The sequence below is a fragment of the Pongo pygmaeus genome, chromosome 2 (assembly GCF_028885625.2).
Source record: "Pongo pygmaeus isolate AG05252 chromosome 2, NHGRI_mPonPyg2-v2.0_pri, whole genome shotgun sequence".
Lineage (NCBI taxonomy): Eukaryota > Metazoa > Chordata > Mammalia > Primates > Hominidae > Pongo > Pongo pygmaeus.
The window spans coordinates 163,201,189-163,222,685 of record NC_085930.1 but is presented as its reverse complement, the minus strand read 5'-3'; the positions used below and the strand labels follow the sequence as shown (position 1 = coordinate 163,222,685).

General features: G+C 36.6%; 1 protein-coding gene across 2 annotated transcripts in view; it reads left to right on the top strand.

Moving 5' to 3' along the window:
- The window catches only part of DHX36 (DEAH-box helicase 36), a 50,995-nt gene that overhangs the window by 15,723 nt on the left and 13,775 nt on the right, over window positions 1-21,497 (top strand). For both annotated transcript variants that reach the window (XM_054479942.2, XM_063662372.1), the window contains exons 6-16: window positions 2,403-2,482; window positions 3,533-3,607; window positions 3,729-3,895; window positions 5,294-5,375; window positions 10,040-10,180; window positions 10,474-10,576; window positions 11,249-11,336; window positions 15,862-15,917; window positions 17,396-17,460; window positions 18,492-18,635; window positions 21,047-21,164. In XM_054479942.2, coding sequence (XP_054335917.1) covers window positions 2,403-2,482; window positions 3,533-3,607; window positions 3,729-3,895; window positions 5,294-5,375; window positions 10,040-10,180; window positions 10,474-10,576; window positions 11,249-11,336; window positions 15,862-15,917; window positions 17,396-17,460; window positions 18,492-18,635; window positions 21,047-21,164 — 1,119 coding nt within the window. The remainder of the gene's footprint in view (window positions 1-2,402; window positions 2,483-3,532; window positions 3,608-3,728; window positions 3,896-5,293; window positions 5,376-10,039; window positions 10,181-10,473; window positions 10,577-11,248; window positions 11,337-15,861; window positions 15,918-17,395; window positions 17,461-18,491; window positions 18,636-21,046; window positions 21,165-21,497) is intronic.

The following is a 21,497-nucleotide window of genomic DNA, read 5'->3' as shown; positions in this document are numbered from 1 at the left end:
GCTCACTAGAGCATTTCACATTTTGGATTTTCAGATTTGGGATGTTTAACAAGGGCAAGTATAATGCAAATATTCCAAAATAGAAACCAGAAACACTTCTGGTCCTGATCATTTTGGCTAAGGAATACTCAGCCTGTACATTGATTTTGTTGTCATCATCGTTTTTAGTTAGATGACCTAGTTAAATATGTGAGTTATATATTTTTTAAAGGTGTCTGGGGTTTCTTGTCATATTTCAGTGTGCATAGTGAATTTATTTATGCTATATAGTTCTGTGTATAAATTATAAAGATTTGTGTTTGTCTTTGGTTTTATGACAGTGCTGTTTATCACATGTCTAAGTCATTTAATATAGAATCTGTGGTTAAAAACATTACCAATTACGACAGCATTTGGCAGTAAATACAGTATATGTTTTAAGCTTTGGTTTCTAAGACGTACTATAAAGAGCAGTAGACTTCACCCCTTTTTAAAAAGAAGTGTGTAAATTTATGAGATACAAGTGCAATTTTGTTACATGCATAGGTTGTGTAGTGGTTAAGTGAGAGCTTCTAGGGTGTCCATCACCCACATCCTATACATTGTACCCATTAAGTAATTTCTCATCATCTCTCCCCCTCCTGTCTTCTCTTCTGAGTCTCCATCATTTGTCATTCCACACTGTGTCCACATATACCTGGTTTTTAGCACCCACTTATGTGAAATATGATATTTTTGTCTTTCTGTGTCTATTTTGACATGATTTCACTCTTACAGCTAAATAGTATTCCATTGTGGTGTATATATACACCACATTTTCCTTATCCAGTCATCCACTGATGAGCACTTAGATTGATTCCGTATCTTTACTGTTATGAATAGTACTGTGATAAACATGGAAGGCAGGTTTTTTTTTTTTTTTGATACATTGATTTCTTTTCCTTTGGGTAGAAACCCAGTAGTGGGATTGCTGGATCAAATGATAGCTCTATTTTTAGTTCTTTGAGATGTCTCCATACTGTTTTCTATAGAGGCTGTACTAATTTACATTCCTACCAACAGTATGTAAGAGTTCTCTTTTATCCATGTCCTGGCCAAGATCTATTATTTTTTGACTCTTTAATAGTAGCCATTTTGACTGGGGTAAAATGATATCTCATTGTGGTTTTAATTTGCATTTCTCTGATGATTAGTGATGATGTGCATTTTTCATATACCTGTTAGCCATTTGTATATCTTCTTTTGAAAAATGTCTGTTCTTGTCTTTTGCCCTCCTTTTAAGGGGATGATTTGTCTTTCATTGTTGTTATTTGAGTTTCTTGTATATACTGGGTATTTGTCCACTGCTGGATGAATAGTTTGCACATATTTTCTTCCGTTCTGGAAATTATCTGTTTACTCTGTTGATTATTGTTGTGTAGAAACTTCTTAGTTAATTCCCATTTGTCTATTTTTATTTTTGTTGCCTGTGCTTTTGAAGTCTTCGTCATAAATTCTTTGCCTAGACCAATGTCCAAAAGAGTTTTTCCCTAGGTTTTATCTTCTAGTAGTTTCAGTTTCAGGTAGTCTTCACCCTTTTATGGGGACTATATTCCAGGAAATTGCATAAAATTACAGAATGGTGAAAAATAAACCACTTTTGTCGTAACACAGTTTTGTAGCTAGACTTAAATATTTTCACTAATATATAGCAGTTACTGTATATGCTGATAGTAGGAAGAAATGCTAAGTAGGTAATTTTTCTCTTCTTTTTTCCACCATCTGTTGGAATTTGAGTAGACAGGTTAATGTGGTCTGTCAGTGTATACTAGATATACTTATTGGAAAGTTTTACTTCTGAAGTATTATTTCTTAGAAATTATGCCATTTTCTATTTCTAATCCCTTATTACTGTTCTGTCACAGAATAACTGTTGGTTACTTTTAGTTATACAAATCAGTATTAGATTATAACATTTCGTCTTTCCAAATCTTATTTTTGGCAATCATAACTTTCAAAACATGACCAAGAACTAGAAATTCAGCACCAGTCCCTATCACAAACAAAAACACAAGGGAAGAGTATCAATATGTAATTACTTTCAAATTACACATAACTTCTACAAGTTTAGATCTTGATTTACAACTCTTAGAAAAGACCAAAAAAGTATAAATTAATGAGAGGATGCTATAGAAAAGCACTTTGAAACTAGTGATGAGAGAACTTGGCCTTAAAAGACTTTATAAGAAGAAATGAAAAATAAACATAAACAGCTCTTAAGAGAGGCACACACTGTTTTAGATACCTCAGATTTTAATATCTATTTTTTTAACTCATTTAGAAATCTGAAGAACAATTTTTCAACAGTCCTAGATTTTCATGGACATTCAGGATGTTTGTTCTAAAGGAAATTATATTCTCTTTATATTTTATTTGAATTAAAGGTTGCCGAAAGAGTAGCTGCAGAAAGGGCAGAATCTTGTGGCAATGGTAATAGTACTGGATATCAAATTCGTCTCCAGAGGTAAGAAATGTTCACTTCTTATATACAGGCAGATTTTAGTGAAACTTTGAAGCTGGAGATTCAAAAGAAAGGATATTTTCCCCATTTTTATGATGGTTATTACTATTACAATTACCATTTAAAGTAACTGCAGCATAGATGGCTTGCTGCCACAAATTTATCTTTTAACCCCACATCAGACTTGGATTGCCTTTTTTAAATGGTACTTTTATATTTGGAATGATTAGAAAAATAATCATTTTTCCTGGACATAGATTAGTAGACCATTACTGTCTCTGAAAAGATTGTGTTCTATACCTTTCAGTACCACATCCACACACTTCTGACTGACTTTTTATTGATTTTGGTATCTTAACCCCCTATCCAACTCCACTGTGCGGTACATACTTGGTCCTTTTCTGGAGCTTAGGACTGCATTTGCCTTTTTATGTTTTAATTTACTTAATGTTTTTTAGAGATAGGTTCTCACTCTGTTGCTCTGGCTGAAGTGCAGTGGTGCAGTCAACTCACTGCAGCCTAAGACTCCTGTGCTGAAGCAGTCCTCCCACCTCAGCCTCTCAAGTAGCTGGGACTACCGGCGCACACCACCACGACTGGCTAATTTTTTTACTTTTTGAGCCTGGATCTCACTGTGTTGCCCAGGCTGGTCTTGAGCTCCTGGGCTCAAGCAACCCTCCCATCTCGGCTTCAAAGTGTTGGGATTACAGGTCTGAGCCACCATGCCTGACACATTTGCCTTTTCAAATGAGCTTTCCAATTACGAACCAAATATTTAGTCCTCATGAGTAATTCAGTTGTTGTCTGAATGTCAATGGTCATATCTTTTAAAAGAGATTAACATTGTATCAATGACAACAAAGATAACGTATAATGAACTTGAAGTATTTCATATTACCCCATTGTGGTAGGTGTTCTTATAACTAAAAAATTAAGTATGAAGATTTTCATTAAAACTGAAAGCATTTCTAAAATTGAAGATATAAACCTTTGTGGTAGTTAATTATTAGAAGAGAAAACCAAGACTTATTAATTCATGTCTTTCATTCACAGTCGGTTGCCAAGGAAACAGGGTTCTATCTTATACTGTACAACAGGAATCATCCTTCAGTGGCTCCAGTCAGACCCGTGAGTATGTTTCAGTTAAGGAAATATAAGTATTATCAAAAGATGTAATTATTAAATTGGATTTTACTAGTTGTTAAAGAAAAATGGTTTTAAAATTTTGTACTTCACACTTCTGCCTTAGGTATTTGTCCAGTGTTAGTCATATCGTACTTGATGAAATCCATGAAAGAAATCTGCAGTCAGATGTTTTAATGACTGTTGTTAAAGATCTTCTCAATTTTCGATCTGACTTGAAAGTAATATTGATGAGTGCAACATTGAATGCGGAAAAGTTTTCAGAATATTTTGGTGAGTAAAATGTATAGTTATTACATTAGAAAATGTACTAGAAAACCACTTAATTAAAAAAATTAATATGGTACTAGGTAAAGAGTAGTCAAAATGAATGTTTAGCTATTAATTTTATTTTAATATTATTCTACCCTGCAGTTTCATGGATTAGACAATTGGGTGTATTTTTAAATGGTGGCATCATCTCTCATAGTGAGGACAGGTAGCTTCTTGTTGCTACCACCACACAATTAAGATGGCATCATTGAAGTCAAACCACAGATTTGCATAATTTTATAAACTTCTTTCTGTCATTTTTCTGTGGCTTTTATCACAGGTTAGGGTGGCAGTTTGCTGCTAATACTGCTAGTGACCACTTATGGAACACCTTCAATGTTCCAGGTAGTATATTTGCCACTTTGTCTTCCTTAGTCTTTATAATACTTTATGAGGTAGGTACTATTATCATTCACATTTTTACAGATGAGAAAGCAGCCTCAGAGCAGTTAAGTAGCTTTCCCAAGCTGAACCTAGGTTGGACCAGCTGCAAAGCACATTCTTTTAAAATTAATCCCCACTGTCTTTCCTGCTTATACTTGTGAAGGAAGGAGGGGGAAAGGGAGGGAATTACAATGCAATATATTTATGTTTAATAAATGTTCTTGTCATCAGCTTTTTAAAAGTCCTTTAAAATACATCCCAGTTAATACTGAAAACCATGTAAGATTAGTTGGGGTAGGTGTTATTATTGTTATTTTTAAATGAGACTTCTAGAACTAACATTGAGTACCTTGCTCAAATGTATGCACATCATGGGTAGAGCAGTGATACCTGCTCAGGTATTTTGACCTCTGATGTGATGTTTGCTTTTTGTAGTGTGTACTGCTTGTTTCGCTTGTTATGAAATGTAAAGAGCATTTAAATAACACTTCTGAAGTGATTTTTTTATTAGTAATTTTGAAATAGTAACAATCTATTTGTTTAGGTTTTGTTTTGATTACCTTTGTTTGCTAATTCCGGGTGCTACAAGTAGTAATGCTTATCTAGAATTCAGTAAAACTTTGATATTCTGGATATTCTATTATGGTACCATCTGGGTTAGTGATGAAGAGAAAATAGACTTCTAACTAATGGATTTTGAGTTCAACTTAAAACTCTATTCTTTGATATTCTGTGTTATTTTGTAGAACTGTGAGATGTGTGTACAGTTTGGTAGCAGTAAAATGGTATTGAGTGAAGACTAGACTGCTGTTTTTTATTAAAGTAGATGTGGAAAAATAGGGTAGAACTGTAAAAGCTACAGGACCATTTTCTGGAATTAATAGTAAGTAATAGAGTCATTGTCCTATTTACGGTATATTAATGTTTTTAACATTTGAGTACAAATTTATGCTTATATTTTGTCTGCCGTAATAGGTAACTGTCCAATGATACATATACCTGGTTTTACCTTTCCGGTTATGGAATATCTTTTGGAAGATGTAATTGAAAAAATAAGGTAAGTAAACATTAGGAAATAAAAAATATTAAAAAGTACTAACATATCACTTTTCTCATGTCAAACTTTAGTCTCAGAAACCCACCATTGATTACTTCCTTGTAAAACATTTTTCTGGGAATTAGCCACACTTGGCTGCACACTAAAATTACCTGGGGCTTTGTAAAATCCAGATGCCTGATTTATACTCCCTACCTAAATTACATTACAATGTCTGAGGTAGTAGCCAGGCATCAGTGGTTTTTTTTAATTGAGACAGAGTCTCTCTCTGTCGCCCAGCCTAGAGTGCAGTGGAGCGATCTCTGCTCACGGCAACCTCCGCCTTCCAGGTTGAAGTGATTCTCCCACCTCAGCCTCCCAAGTAACTGGGATTACAGGCGTGTGCCACCATGCCCAGCTAAGTTTTGCATTTTTAGTAGAAACTGGATTCACCATGTTGGCCAGGCTGGTCTCAAACTCCTGACCTCAAGTGATCTGCCTGCCTCAGCATCCCAAAGTCCTGGGATTACAGGTGTGAGCCACCACGCCTGGCTGGCGTCAGTGTTTTTTGAAGATCCCTGGGCAGCAAAGTTTGGGAACCTTTGTCTTTAGTGTTTGAGCCCTTTTGCTGGCTCTCCTGCCTGATTTTCACTTTCCCTTGTTGGCTTCCGTTGCCCAACCTTTAAATATAATTTATCCCAGTCTTCTCAATCATTTATGTTTTCACTGTGCAAACCTGTTTATATCCCTGACTGTAGTTCTATATTTTCAAAGCTTTCAGTAGTATAGCTTCAGAACTGAAGCTTCTCCTGATCTTTGAACTGGCTTTCTACTCAGTAGTATTCTAGTACCACAGATGCCTTGAACCTAACATTTCTCAAGCCTAAATCATTATCTTATATTCTCCCGCCAAAAAAATAAAACAAGGTGTCTTGCCCAGCATACTTTATAATGGTTAATGATTATCCTCCACTTAGTTTTCTGACCTATAAATCAAAAGTTAGTGTGTATCAGGCAGTTATGTACCAGGGTATGGCAACTGTTTTACACACTGAGTAACCAAGTTAATCCAAGTCATTTTGTACTGCCTTCAAACACACACAAACTCTGGAAACTTTCTTCTTGAACATGCCTTCTCATTTTTATTTCTTTGCTAAGGTCCTTATTATCTCCCCTGTGCTAATGCAATAGTTACTCTTTTGGTACTATGTTCTTCACTCTTAGCATTGCTGCCATATATTTTCCTAAAAACAATTTGTTCATGTGAGCTTTCTTCTCCTGGGCAAGCTCCTTGCATATGTGATATCTCTTTAACAAACTGTTAAGAACCTTTTTTGGTTTGCCATGGCTATAACAGAGCACCTCAACTGGTATGCCCAAGTTACTGATTCCCTCAGCATTCTGACCACTGGCCTTTTGCTGCTAGCAGACTTCTCCAGGAGCTTGTATAGAATCGTATTTGTATTCTTTGATGGGAAAAAGGCTGAGAAGCACAGCCCCATAGGATCAGGTTCAAATTCCTTAGCTGGTCATTCCAAGGCCCTTTACAGTGTGTCCTCATCTTCTTTTCTAGCCTCATTTCCCAGTCATGTGTCCTGTGGCCTGCTTGTGCTAAGTATACCATTCCATAATGGTGTATTTAGCATGCCATGCCCTCTCATTCATGAATTTGCACTGTCACGTTTTTCTTCCTCTTAGACCTTTATATGCCATCTTCTCCATCCTTTCATGTGTAAACTATTGATTATATAAGAAAAATCCCAGCTTCATTGCTCGTTAAGCCTTCCCTAATACCTCTCACAGACTTGAATTCTTTCTTTTTTTTTTGAGACAGTCTCTCTCTGTCGCCACGCTGGAGTGCAGTGGCGTGATCTCTGCTCACTGCAACCTCCGCCTCCCAGGTTCAAGCAATTCTTCTGCCTCAGCCTCACGAGTAGCTGTGACTACGGGCGCACGCCACCATGCCTAGCTAATTTTTGCATTTTAGTAGAGATGGGGTTTCACCATGTTGGCCAGGATGGTCTCGATCTCTTGACCTCATGATCCGCCCACCTCGGCCTCCCAAAGTGCTGGGATTGCAGGTGTGAGCCACCACGCCCGACCTTTAGTTCTTTCTCATCTGTATTCCTATACCACTTGTATCGTATCTCTTATAACCCTTATGTTATTTGTTGTATAGTGTATCTCTATATTTGCCTCTTGCACTAGATTTCAAACTTTTTGGGGTCCAGGATTTTGTCTTATTTTAGTAACTAGTACATAGCACAGTGCTTGACCTACGGTAAATCTGAATGAGAAAAAGGGTAGCCAGGCATGGTGGCTCATGTCTGTAATCCCAGTGCTTTGGCAGGCAGAGGCGGGGCAATCGCTTGAGCCCAGCAGTTCAAGACCAGTCTGGGCAATGTGGTGAAACCCCGTCTCTACAAAAAATACAAAAATCAGCTGGGTGTGGTGCCATGCGCTTATAGTCCCAGCTACTCAGGAAGCTGAGGTGGGAGGATTTCTTGAGCCTGGAAGGCGGAGATTGCAGTGAGTGGAGATCACACCACTGCACTCCAGCCTAGGTGACAAAGGGAGACCGTGTTTCAAAAAAAAGGGGATTGGGTGATAGATGTAGAAACACTTGGGATGAGATTTTTCAAAACTCTAAAGTTCTCTTAAGAAAACCAGGAAGTGAGAGTGGAAGGTGAGAGCAAACCATTTTTACATGAAGAAAAATCTGCTGAGTTTTGACCAGACATTTATTTCACAAGTATTTATTAAGCTTTACTGTATGCCTTGCACTGTGCTAGGGTCTGAGCATTAAGCAAGGAGAGACTTGGTATATGCTCTCAGAATTTATTTGTGGACAGGGAGACACATGAGCTATTATATATAAAGTCTAAGGGAAGTGAAGAGTATATTGGAAATTAGATTATATATATTAGGTAGAGACTGGGCAAGTTAGGAAAGCAGTGGAAGTCAAAGTAGGAAAGAGGGAAATGTATATATCAGAGAAGGTAGAACATACTAAAAGCCTCAGAGAGACAGCATGTAATGGTCTTACATGTCCTGATTTTATCATCAGTGGCCATAAATTTTCTGTACACTCCCTCTTCATTTCCACTTTTTGCCATGTGTCCCACATCCTATCATGGCACATTTAGCAGTTGCTTGCCAGGAAAGTAATAGGCAACTGCTTGGCAACAGTGAAAACAAAGTTTTGAGGATCAATAATCTGAAGGCACCTGATGGAAACTTGCTTTCTTAAGCTCCCTGGATGTCAGGGAATGCATATGGAATTGTAGCCAAGCAGTCTCTTGAAGCAAAAAGATGGTATCTGTGCATTTGCTCATCAGCTCTAAGAGGAGAGTTGAATGAGGGTAGTCCTTGGTTAGAGATTTTCATCAGAAGCTCCCGGCTGTCCCCTTCCCAGAAGAAGAGCTGCACAGCAAGGAGGTAGCAAAGAAAATACAATGACCAGAACAAGAGCAGGGCAAGGTGATATGGAGGGTTGTGATTGGAGGTGGGAGGATTGAAGGTTACCTCTGTTTTGCAATTTCTGGGAAGGGAGCCAACTGTGGGTCCATCCTGCTGACTAGGACCAATCTGTGTCTCAGGTTGCCGTACCTCAAGTAGGTGCCTCTGTATGTATCGAAGACTTAGGGGAATTCTGGGTCACAGGTACTGAATAGGGGAGGGGATTAACACTTTCTGGGTGTCTGCTATACATGAGGCTTTATCACTTTTTTTTTTTACTTTATCACATCTTTAAAAATCTCATACCAGTACTGTTACAAACATTAATCTCTCAAATAAGTTAACTAAAGGCCAGATGTTTAATGCCTTTTCTAAGGTCACACAGCTAGTCAGTAGCAGAGCAAAGATATTAATTCTGACTTGGGAGTCCATGCTCCAACCCCTCCCCCATTCCATATAGATGCTGTCCTCTAGTTGAGCTCAGAGACGCCTTGGGGTTAAAGTGTAGGTTCATTTTTGTCTTTTCCCACCTCGTGCCTCGCAGAACTGACAATGATAGGTAGAATTATTGTCCAGACGTGCCCTCGGTGGTTTTAGCAGTTACTACAGCGTGGTAGTAGAACATAGTACAGCACTCGATTGGCATATAAGAGACTTGAATACTGATTCTGGATCTGCCATTAGCTACAACTGTGTGACTGAGCAGAATTAAATAGTTCTCTAGCATAGGTCTGTAGATCTGGATATACTATCTGAATCTCCTGCGGGCCCTAATTAAAATTCTTAGATTAACAGACCCAAGGCATACCTACCAAATCCAAATCATCAGGGATGGGATTTAGGAGTCTGTATTTTACAAGCTGTCTGAGGGATTGGATTCTTATGTGTAGTCAGGTTTGGACTTACATTAATGTTAACTTTTGTTCTAAAGCAAACTTAAAATTGAAGGTAAAAGTTACGTACTTTGGTCTTTTTTTGAAATTTTGACTACTAAAAATGGTCTATAGGTTTATATACTTCAATAGAGAAGAATGATTTTTATCTAAAATATCAGGTTTTATAAGTTAATGAACACAAACTGATATTTTAGCTAGCATTCACTTGAAAGCATAATGAAAATGTTCTTTAGAATCCTTTTTGAAAATCCTAAATATAAAATATCACAGATTTTAGCTAAAACTAGAGTTTCAAAAAGGTGAAGATATTCAAGAATGTTTTTATTTTAGGTATGTTCCAGAACAAAAAGAACACAGATCCCAGTTTAAGAGGGGTTTCATGCAAGGGCATGTAAATAGACAAGAAAAAGAAGAAAAAGAAGCAATATATAAAGAACGTTGGCCAGATTATGTAAGGGAACTGCGAAGAAGGTAAGTTTATTTTGTCTGAAGGTGAGAAATCAGTGGCTAAATAACTAAAACAAAAAGCCAGGGGCTGGGGGCATCTTCTTGAATCTGTACATACTTAAAGGAGAGCATTGTGAGTCTCTTATTTGAGCTAAATATTGTGCTGATTTGACTTTTAAGCACTATTACCCCAGTAATTCTCTCCGATCTGTAGATTATGTTCCTCCATTTGCAGATTGAGTTAATTTTAAGCTTTTATAGCAAGTTAACAGAAAACTTGATTAAGTATTTCGTGACTTTGTGTTTAACTTTGATAGGTATTCAGCAAGTACTGTAGATGTTATAGAAATGATGGATGATGATAAAGTTGATCTGAATTTGATTGTTGCCCTTATCCGATACATTGTTTTGGAAGAAGAGGTTAGTTTTATTTTTCTTTCTTCAGTTAACATAATTTTAATTTTATTAATGTATCAAGGCCATGAAAAATACAATTTTCTTAAATGCTTATGAAATAGACTGGAAGAAATTACTTTTGATACTACAAATCATCTCATAGTAGCAAAAGATTTAGGCATTTGACCTGTTTGAAGAGAAGACTAAACAAATATATGGATTATAAATCTCATTTTTTAAAAGTGAGCTTAGCTGGATGCGGTGGCTCATGCCTGTAATCCAGCACTCTGGGAGGCCGAGGCAGGTGGATCACTTGAGGCCAGTTCGAGACCAGCCTGGCCAACATGGCAAAACCGTATCTCTACTAAAACTACAAAGATTAGCTGGGCGTGGTGACACAGGCCTGTAATCCCAGCTACTTGGGAGGCTGAGCATGAGAATCACTTGAACCCAGGAGGCAGATGCTGCAGTGATCCAAGATCATGCCATTGTACTCCAGCCTGGGTGACAGAGCAAGACTCTGTCTCAAAAACAATAATTTAAAAAAAAAAAAAAAGCTTATATACTTTTAATTATTAACGAAAATTATCCTGAGCTAGTATAATTTTAATGAAGACTTCAGTGTGCACACAATTTTACTGTTTACTGCATTTTGTTGATGTGATCCTATGTAATGGTTATTTCCCCTTCATATAGGATGGTGCGATACTGGTCTTTCTACCAGGCTGGGACAATATCAGCACTTTACATGATCTCTTGATGTCACAAGTAATGTTTAAATCAGGTACTATGTAAATGTATTTTACTGTAATTCAAAGAGTGGTATTTGAATTATATATGGCATGTGTATTTTTTTATTTTATTCGAAGACGTGTTGCTTCTACTAGGTCACAGATGAAGGTGAAGCTTTTTATTTAGTATTATGAAGAGAATATTTTCTTTCTTTTTCACAATTTGCCTAATAAAATTGGCTCTTAAAGCATAGGTATGTGAGGTTTTTCATTTTTTCACTTACTGCTGCAAAAAAGAAATCCCTTAGCCCAGTGTTTCTGAATTCTGAATATACGACAGAGTCACCTGTGGAGCTTCTTTAAGATTCAGATACCTAGACCCCATCATCAGCCCAAATCTAAGAATGTGACCTGAACATCTGAAGTTTTTAAAATTCCTCAAGTGATTTTGATCCTGTATGAACAGCATATTTTGAAACATATAAACTCTAGAGAAATGAATGAGAACATTTTTTTCTATAAAATTTAGAGTATTTTCAGCAATCATTAACTTCAGATATAAAAACTACAAAGAAAATTCTGTTTAATTTTTACAGTTCTGAATATGATTTTTTTATTTTGAGATGGAGTCTCACTCTGTTGCCAGGTTGTAGTGCAGTGATGCCATCTTGGCTCACTGCAACCTCTGCCTCCTTTGTTCAAGCAGTTCTCCTGCCTCAGTCCCCAGAGTAGCTGGGATTACAGGCATGTGCCACCATGCCCGGCCGACTTTTTGCATTTTCAGTAGAGATGGGGTTTCACTATGTTGACCAGGTTGGTCTCGAACTCCAGACCTGAAGTGATCCTCCCATCTCAGCCTTCCAAAGTGCTGGGATTACAGGCTTGAGCCCATGCGTGGCCTCTGAATATAATTTCTAACCTCACTCTGTTGAAGTGCTTTTGACAGAATTAATTATTTATTTATTTATTTATTTTTGAGACAGAGTCTTACTCTGTTGCCCAGGCTGGAGTACAGTGGTGTGATCTTGGCTCACTGCAGGGAAAACCCCTACGTCCACCTTCCAGGTTCATGAGATTCTTCTGCCCTGCCTCCTCAGTAGCTGGGACTACAGGCACCCGCCCCCACGCCCGCCTAATGTTTTGTATTTTTAGTAGAGACAGGGTTTTACTGTGTAAGCCAGGATGGTCTTGATCTCCTGACCTCGTGATCCAGCCGCTTCGGCCTCCCGAAGTGCTGGGATTACAGGCATGAGCCACCACGCCCAGCCAGACAAAATTTATAGGCACTAGAAAATATTTTGATCTAATTGTATTGACTAAAATCATACGTGTATATGTATTATTTGTTAAATCCTGTTATGCTCTGAAAGCATTCTCTGTAATTAAAATTATTTACTATCTAGCTTGCAAAGTATTTTGATCTAATTGACTTCTCTATAAAGAAATACTGCTTTCTGTGTTTTTTTTGTGTGATAACTTTATGGAAAAATTTGTCATGATTAGACAGCTGAATTTTTCAAACAACTAGAATTTTTTTATTGGCTAAATCTTCTGACTCTGACCTTTCCTTCCCCCATTATTATAAACACTATTGTATAGTGTACTTATAATTTTAAAAAATGTGTGTGCATGTATTTACCAATAAAGATAAGATATATACCAAAATATAACATTATCATTTAGTGTATGTGATGGAGAGTGGGAAAAGGGTGTGATATTATAGGTTATTATAATTGACTTCGTTAACTTTCTAGTTTGAATGGATTATTTTCAAGGAAAGAGTTGCTAATGTATACACTTCCACTACCAGCTCAATTCCTTTTAAAGGAAATCTTTCGAGAACTTGAGTGTTTTTTCTCAAATTATGTTGAAAAAAATTTAGCCTTGATAATCAGTTGTATAGTTAACCACTATCATGGGGAGAAAATTGGCCTAACTCTGTGCTGAGAAGTTGAGTTTTGAAACTCAGTTTATTAAATGCTTATCAATTTCTTGTTTTTTTTCTTTTCATAAGAATATAGATTTTGTTCTCATTAACTCCCTTAGTTGTATGGTGTCAGCAATATAAATTTTTTTTCCCAATTATATAGTCTTCAACAGAATTGTTTTTACTTTTATTATCCCTGGCTAACTTTTTAAACTTTTTGTAATGAAACATTTTAAACATACAAAAAAACTAGAAAAACTTTTTTTTTTTTTTCTTTGAGGTGGAGTCTCGCTTTGTTTCCCAGGCTGGAGTGCAGTGGCGCAATCTCGGCTCACTGCAACCTCTGCCTCACAGATTCAAGCAGTTCCCTGCCTCAGCCTCCCTAGTAGCTGGGATTATAGGCACCCACCATCACGCCTGGGTAATTTTTGTATTTTTAGTAGAGACAGGGTTTCACCATCTTAGCCAGGTTGGTCTTGAACTCCTGACCTTGTAATCCACCTGCCTTGGCCTCTCAAAGTGCTGGGATTACATGCGTGAGCCACTGCACCCGGCCAAAACTAGAGAATCTTAATGAATACCATATATATGTCCACGACTTCAGTGCCAACAATTATTTTTTCAGTCCTAGTTTTTTCTTAAAGTCAATTGCAGCTGTCACATTTCATTTCTAAATGTATAAGCAAGAATCTCTAAAGGCAATTTTCTGTATAACCATCATGTCTTTATCATACCTAATCCTTAATACCATCTAATAATCCAGTCTGTAATCAGATTTTCCCATTTTTCTGAAAAGTGTCTTTCACAACTAGCCTGCTCAAAGTACAGAAAATGTCAACATCTTTTGATCTAGCTCTAGAACATTGCTCCCCTCCACTCCCTGCTTTTCCTCATGGTAATAAAGTCATGGAAAAGACCAGGCCAGTTGTTCTCTAGTAAGTCCAACTTTCTGAATTTGTCTGACTCTTTATGCTATCATTTCATTTGATTCTCTCTTACTTTTATTTCCTGTAACTTGGAAGTTATATCTGGAAGCTTGATTCAATTCAAGTTAAGTATTTTTGGCTTGAGTATTACAGTTGTAATATTTCATACTGTCACAGAGACAAGTAATTCAGAGCATTCTTTTTTAGCAACATCAGTTGCTTGGCAGCTGTTTACTACTTTTTATTTTTAAGATTTGTAAAATCTGTTCACAGTCAGTCATGAGTCCATGGGGATCATCATATCCTTTAGATAACAACAGTTCTTTTCTGGGGAAATATAGCTGACTTGAATCATTTGGGCATTTAAGTCAGATTGTATTTTTGTAAGCATAGTTAAATGTGAAATTAACCCTTGCTTTCTTAATACTCTTTCACCCATCACTGTATTACATCAGACTTTCTGTGTTGGCTAATAATCATGAATGGGCTTGAGCTATTTCATTTGGAAACTTAAAAAGTAGGAATTTCTTATATTTTTAACAAAATATGTTTAAAATGTGGGTCACTTTTGGAATGTATTATTATTATTTTTTTTTTTTTGAGATGGAGTCTCGCTCTGTCACCCAGGCTGGAGTGCAGTGGTGCGATCTCGGCTCACTGCAAGCTCCGCCTCCCGGGTTCACGCCATTCTTCTGCCTCAGCCTCCCAAGTAGCTGGGACTACAGGTGCCCGCCACCACGTCTGGCTAATTTTTTGTGTTTTTAGTATAGACGGGGTTTCACCGTGTTAGCCAGGATGGTTTTGATCTCCTGACCTCGTGATCTGCCCGCCTCGGCCTCCCAAAGTGCTGGGATTACAGGCATGAGCCACCGTGCCTGACCTGGAATGTATTATTTTTAACAAGGACTATTTCATTATTTTTAACTAGGACATGGGTATTTAATAAGTAATTTGCTCTACAAATTTAGATATTATCGGTTTGATTAAAATAGTGAGGATTGCCAGGTGCAGGGCTCATGCCTATAATCTGTAATCCCAGTACTTCGGAAGGCTGAGGTGGGTGGATTGCTTGAGCTCAGGAGTTCAAGACCAGCCTGGGCAACATGGCAAATCCCCATCTCTACAAAAAATACAAAAATTAGCCAGACATGGTTGTGCATGCCTGTGGGCTCAGCTACTCGGGAGGCTGAGGTGGGAGGATCACTTGAGCCCAGGGGGCAGAGGTTGCAGTGAGCAGAGATCACACCACTGCACTCGCCCGGGCAACAGAGTGAGACCCTGTCTCAACAACAAAAAAATAGGGTCACCCAAAGTGTACAAACATGTTCATGTTAAACAGAATTTTTGGCTATTCATTCAATTTTTGAAAAGATTACTCCCAGCTTTTGAGCATTCTTTAAGAATTTGGGGAAAATACTTACCAATATGAAATAAACTAACAGAACAAAATATTAGCTTGAACTTGGAGTGCTCAGAAAACAAGACTTTAAAGAAATTAAGTTGGTCTATTTGTATGTAGAGATATAAATAAAGAATTGTTTGGTTCACTTAAACACATGGGCAATTTGTCAATAACTCAGATGGTTTAGCTGTTTTCATTAAATAATGTTCAATGTCTTGTCAAAAAAAGAATTGTTTCACCTTCTGAATTCATTGTCTCATATGTGTTTGATGGAGCTTTTCTGCAACTCTTTATCTTAAAATTTAATTCTCTTTAATTTTCAGATAAATTTTTAATTATACCTTTACATTCACTGATGCCTACGGTTAACCAGACACAGGTATGTTAAATGGATACATTTGTTAAATGTATTTCAAACTGAGGCAAGCTTTAAGGACTGCTTGTTATGTGTTTTCCTTCATTTTTTTTAAGGAGCATTTTCAAATAGTAGTTCATGTAAAAAATACTTCTTTGAGAACCTTTGCAAATGAGTCTTCAGGGGATGATTGCTCAAAAACTTGAATATCAGTGGATAACCCACAAATCTGATTAGTTTTGTCTACATTAGGGATAAGTTTAAAGAATTGGTTTCACCAGTAACTTCGTTGGGTTTCCTGAGTAAGAGAAAAAGGTATGTGAGTACTACTAAAAGTAACCAAACCTAGAAATTAATGATCTGTGACATACTACAGTTTGATGATGATTTGAGATTTAATTTCACAAACTTAGTATATTCACAGGTATAAAATTTCTTGTTTTAATAAGGTATTATGAATGTTTGGCTCCATCAGATACCGGCGCTTTCCTAATTAGAGTGAACACTACATTCTCAGAGGCAAGATAATGTTATGATCTATAGTATTTGCAGGCTCTTGCAAAATGAAATTGATTAGAAAACCTGCTCCTCTCCCTGTTTCTAGTTTATCCTTTTCTCTTTTTATAAGAAAATATCAAGATATTTTTCTTTGAGACTCTTAATATTTTTGTTGCTGGTACCTTAGTCATGAATTGGATACAGAGTACATACCTGAGAGAAGAGAGGGGGCAAGAAAGAGAAAACTCTTGATTCCAAAGACTGAAAGAGTATCCAGCGTGGAAGTATTCATCTTCGACACCATAACCTAGTAAATTATGTATTCCTTTGCTGGAGAGTATGTGAATAGCCTGGGAAACATTTTCTGTATTGATTACCAGTTTTGTAAATGAAGGGATAAGTTCATGCTTTTTGTTTGTTTGTTTGCATTATCGCCAGTGGTACTTGATTACCTATCTTCTTTCTACTTTAGTGACATTGTCGGGTTGTGGGGCAGTATTTGTAGAATTCCCCATTTAAAGAGGATTTTTTTTTTTTTCACTCCAGTCTGACCTCAAGCTAGTAGACAGTGGTTGGTACAGCTGCACAGTTGACATTTATTCTGCTGGGTTGGGCATCTGCCTGATTGTTCAGTGTTCTTACCCATGGAGATTTGACTTCATTATTCTTGTCCTTAACATAAATATCCCTCCCTCTACTTTATAACCTCCAGCTTTTGTTAAAAAACTGCTGTAAATTTAAATAATGATACCTCATTGGAAATCTTGTTTGTGATAAGATTGTGACATCTGTGGGAGATTTAGTGTGGTTTACCAAAAGATAATTTTGTAATATTGAAAATGATGTATACTTCATAAATACATCAATAAATATTAGATATATGTATCAGTGAATGAACATAGAATGCTAAAAATGAACAGTATCTGAGGTAATTCCTCTAATTACAAATATAATGTATTAGAAGTTAGTGTACTTTTGTGATTCTGATGTATTTGTTTCTACAGGTGTTTAAAAGAACCCCTCCTGGTGTTCGGAAAATAGTCATTGCTACCAACATTGCGGAGACTAGGTAAAAATAGTTTTAAATATCAAATACTGATGATTATATAAGTTTTAAACACCATAAAGTATTTATATACCTTAATCTTTTTTCTCTACCACATACCTTGTAATTTATTAAAAAAAACTTTTCTTATGGCAGTGAGCATAGTTTTATTTTTTGTGGGCTTTTTTGAGACAAGGTCTCATTCTGTCACCCATGCTGGAGTGCAGTGGCACAATCATGGCTCACTGCAGCCTTGATCTCCTCAGCTCAAGTGATCCTTCCACCTCAGCCTCCCAAGTAACTTGTACTACAGGCTTGTGCCACCACACCTGTCTGATTTTTTAAATTTCTTGTAGAGATGGAGTCTCACTGTGTTGCCCAGGCTGATCTCTAACTCCTGGGCTCAAAATGATCCTATTGCCTCAACCTCCCAAAGTGCTGGGATGACAGGCCTAAGCCACCATGCATGGCCAGTTTTGTGGGGTTTTTTTACCTATAGTAATGCTTTAGCTCAGAAATAGCGTTTTAGGTGTTGGATTTTGTTTGTTTTGTTTTCCTAAAGAAGCATGGGAGCTGAGGTAAATTTTGTCCTTTCGCCTGTTTCTGGTTGGGGGTAGTATTTGGTAATTAGTTATATCCAGCCTTTAAATGTTCTTGTATTCTCTTGGAGGTACTAAGACGTAGTTTAGTCACTGAAACAGATTCTTTTATGGAAGCTGATATTAAACCATGCTGTTGGGGCTCCCATAGTGCTAGGCATGAGGCAACCTGTGATATTTGACTGTAGGCAAGTAAGAATTTAGTATATGATCTGAAGAACTAATATTGTGCTGTCACTTACAGTGCCTGACACTGCCTATTGTTAGGTACTCGATCCCTATAATATTGGTAAATGTGGGTGTGAAGAGTAGTGAAAATCCTGAATGGCTAAAATCATTTGATGCAATAAAAAAAAAAAAAATGCCCGAAATCCCTATTTATAGGTCTTCTATAGAATAGTGCTTTTGATGTGTGTGTATTTTTTTTAACATTTTATATATCTGTTTTCCAAACAGCATTACCATAGATGATGTCGTTTATGTGATAGATGGAGGAAAAATAAAAGAGACACATTTTGATACTCAGAACAATATCAGTACAATGTCCGCTGAGTGGGTTAGTAAAGCTAATGCCAAACAGAGAAAAGGTCGAGCTGGAAGGTAAGGTGGGAACTCTGTCCAAAGCTTTTAGAACACACAAAAATTTTGTGTAACAAAATGTGATGCTGGCATTTAAAGATATTTATTAAAAGAGTTACCTTTCTTATTATTTTGAGCTTACTGCAAAACATTTTTAAATAGGAAAGTTGTTTTAATCGTAGTTTGTTTGGAAAAGTATCTGCCAAGTTTTCTATTTTATGAATCTTTTGCCTTCAATTTCTAAGTTTGATTAATAAGTTATGTTACTTATAATAGTTGGTTTTCATTTTTTTAAAGCACATATTGTGTAATAATAATAACAACTAATACTTTTTGAGTGTCAGATCATCTCCTGAACACTTGATTCACATTAACTTTCTTAATCCTCACTACAGTACTATGAGGTAGGTTATTACATCCATTTTACGGATAAGGAAATTAAGGTACAAGGAAATTAAATGACTTGTCCAAAGTCCCATAGCTTTCTAAATTACAGAGCCAGGATCTGAATCCAGGCATTCTGACTACACAGTCTAGGCTCCTAATCACTGAATTTTATAGCAGTACTGATTTTTCACCAGTAGTTTTCAATGAAAGCACAAGGAAAGTACTTTTCCTCATAATGTCACAATAACTTAAGAAGTAAAACTATCTCTGTCTTAATGGTAGGAAAAATGATTTGTCGAACTTTTACAAAGAATCGGACTTTAATGCATATTTCACAGTATTTCTGTACTTACTCATATGAGTGATAAGAGCCATATATGGACTTTCAGAAAAGGGTTTTTCTTTTGCCTCTTACAGATAGAATAAGAGATTTCCATTAATCTTTCAATACAGACTTAAGAAAAGGAGAGTTGATAGAAAACTTTACAGACCATTTATCAACCCCTCGTTTTAAGTTTGTACAATATCTATAAAGCTCTGACTGACTGGCTGTAATCTTTGCACATTATCCCAGTATAATTTGATTTCAAGACAGTTTATTAGATAGTTGATGCTATTGAACCGAAATCATGGTTTAGTCGAAGAAGTATACCCTCCTAATAATCAGTTATCAGGGAATAGCTTGATAAGGGACCCAGAAAGACTGAGGTTTTCCCATGTAGACCTCTAAATATTGATTCAAAAAGTATTCACCATAGTGAACAGGTTTTGGCACACCTTTATATATGAATAATAAACATACTAAGCCTTAGATTTGTTCCATGAAACAATAATAGAGCTAAATGCTAATCCTTTGTCCTCACTCCTGTGCAGTAGGTTAACTGTGGAATTGCTGTTTTAATTTAAAAGGAAAATAGTCTTTTGTAGGCTCCTTGGATAAAAATTCCTTTAGCAAAGCCTTATTATTTTGGAGATCAGGAAAAGCTATACTATGTGACTCTCAATGGAGGTACTCTTATTTTAGTTTCTACTGGAGAGATATTCAGATATATTATATAATAGACAATGGGTCTATGTCGACTCATGGAAAAAATAGCTAAGATTTTTAGAATTCATTTTTGTTCCTATAGCAGCAAGAGCCTAAAGAAATATCTATTCTACTTGAGAATACATGAATATGGTCACCTCTTCACATCTAGTTTTTTTGTTTGTTTGTTTGTTTGTTTTGAGATGAAGTCTCACTCTGTCGCCAGGTTGGAGTACATGGCATGATCTTGGCTCACTGCAACCTCTGCCTCCCAGGTTCAAGTGATCCTCCTGTCTCAGCCTCCCAAGTAGCTGGGACTACAGGAGCACACCACCACACCTAGCTAATTTTTTGTATGTTTTTTTAGTACAGATGGGGTTTCACCATGTTGGCCAGGCTGGTCTCAAACTCCTGACCTTAAGTGATAGACCCGCCTTGGCATCCCAGAGTGCTGGGATTACAGGTGTGAGCCATCGTGCCCGGCCTACATCTAGTCTTATCATTGTCAAAAAATGATATCATTCAAGGCTCTAGTTACATACATAAAACAGAAACTTTTAATATCCCTCTGAGAACTCACTAAATAGAATATACAGTACTTACAATGTTTTTCAGTAATATAGACAGGTTAGCCTAATGCCAGGATTCGTTACATAATATGATTGATCACAAGGCATACTTGAGGTTACTATTCTTAGCCTTAACCTAGGTAGACTGCTGTTACTGAGCACAGTAATTTGGAATCTGTCAGAAATAAGGAAGCAAATTATTGGCATGGGGAGGAATTATTGTGTATCTTAAAACTGTGACGAGGGTAGAGGGTGTAGGGTTTTTCTAAACAGAAGAAATACATGATTCATAAAAAGGAAAAAATAATTATGTACATTAGCTATTATGTGGTGTGTAAGAAATAGATACTGGCTACTTCCCTGCCTACTATTTTCTCTGCAGTTCTAAAAAGTCATTGATGACTGTCCCTCTTTGTTTTGTTTTGTTGTTGTTGTTGTTTTTTTTTAAGAGTTCAACCTGGTCATTGCTATCATCTGTATAATGGTCTTAGAGCAAGTCTTCTAGATGACTATCAACTGCCAGAAATTTTGAGAACTCCTTTGGAAGAACTTTGTTTACAAATAAAGGTAAATTAGGTGGGAGAATGAAGAAACTAAATGGAAGTGATCTCATTTTCAACATCTTTTATAGAACAAAGTACTGTATTAGTCTCCAAGAAACAATTATTAACTCACAATTTATTTCGTGTGTGCATTAGTAAATTGTGTATTTAAACTTCCTTCAAATGTATATTAAACACTTTTAAATTATATACTGCTCTAGAGGAGGCAGGCTGCCTGTGTTTGAATCCTGCTTCCACGCCGGAAAAGCTAGTTCTGTTATATTGGGCAGGTTGTTTAAATTAACCTCCTAAAAATCTTAGAACAGTACCTGGCACGTAGTAAGTGCTCAGTAAACAT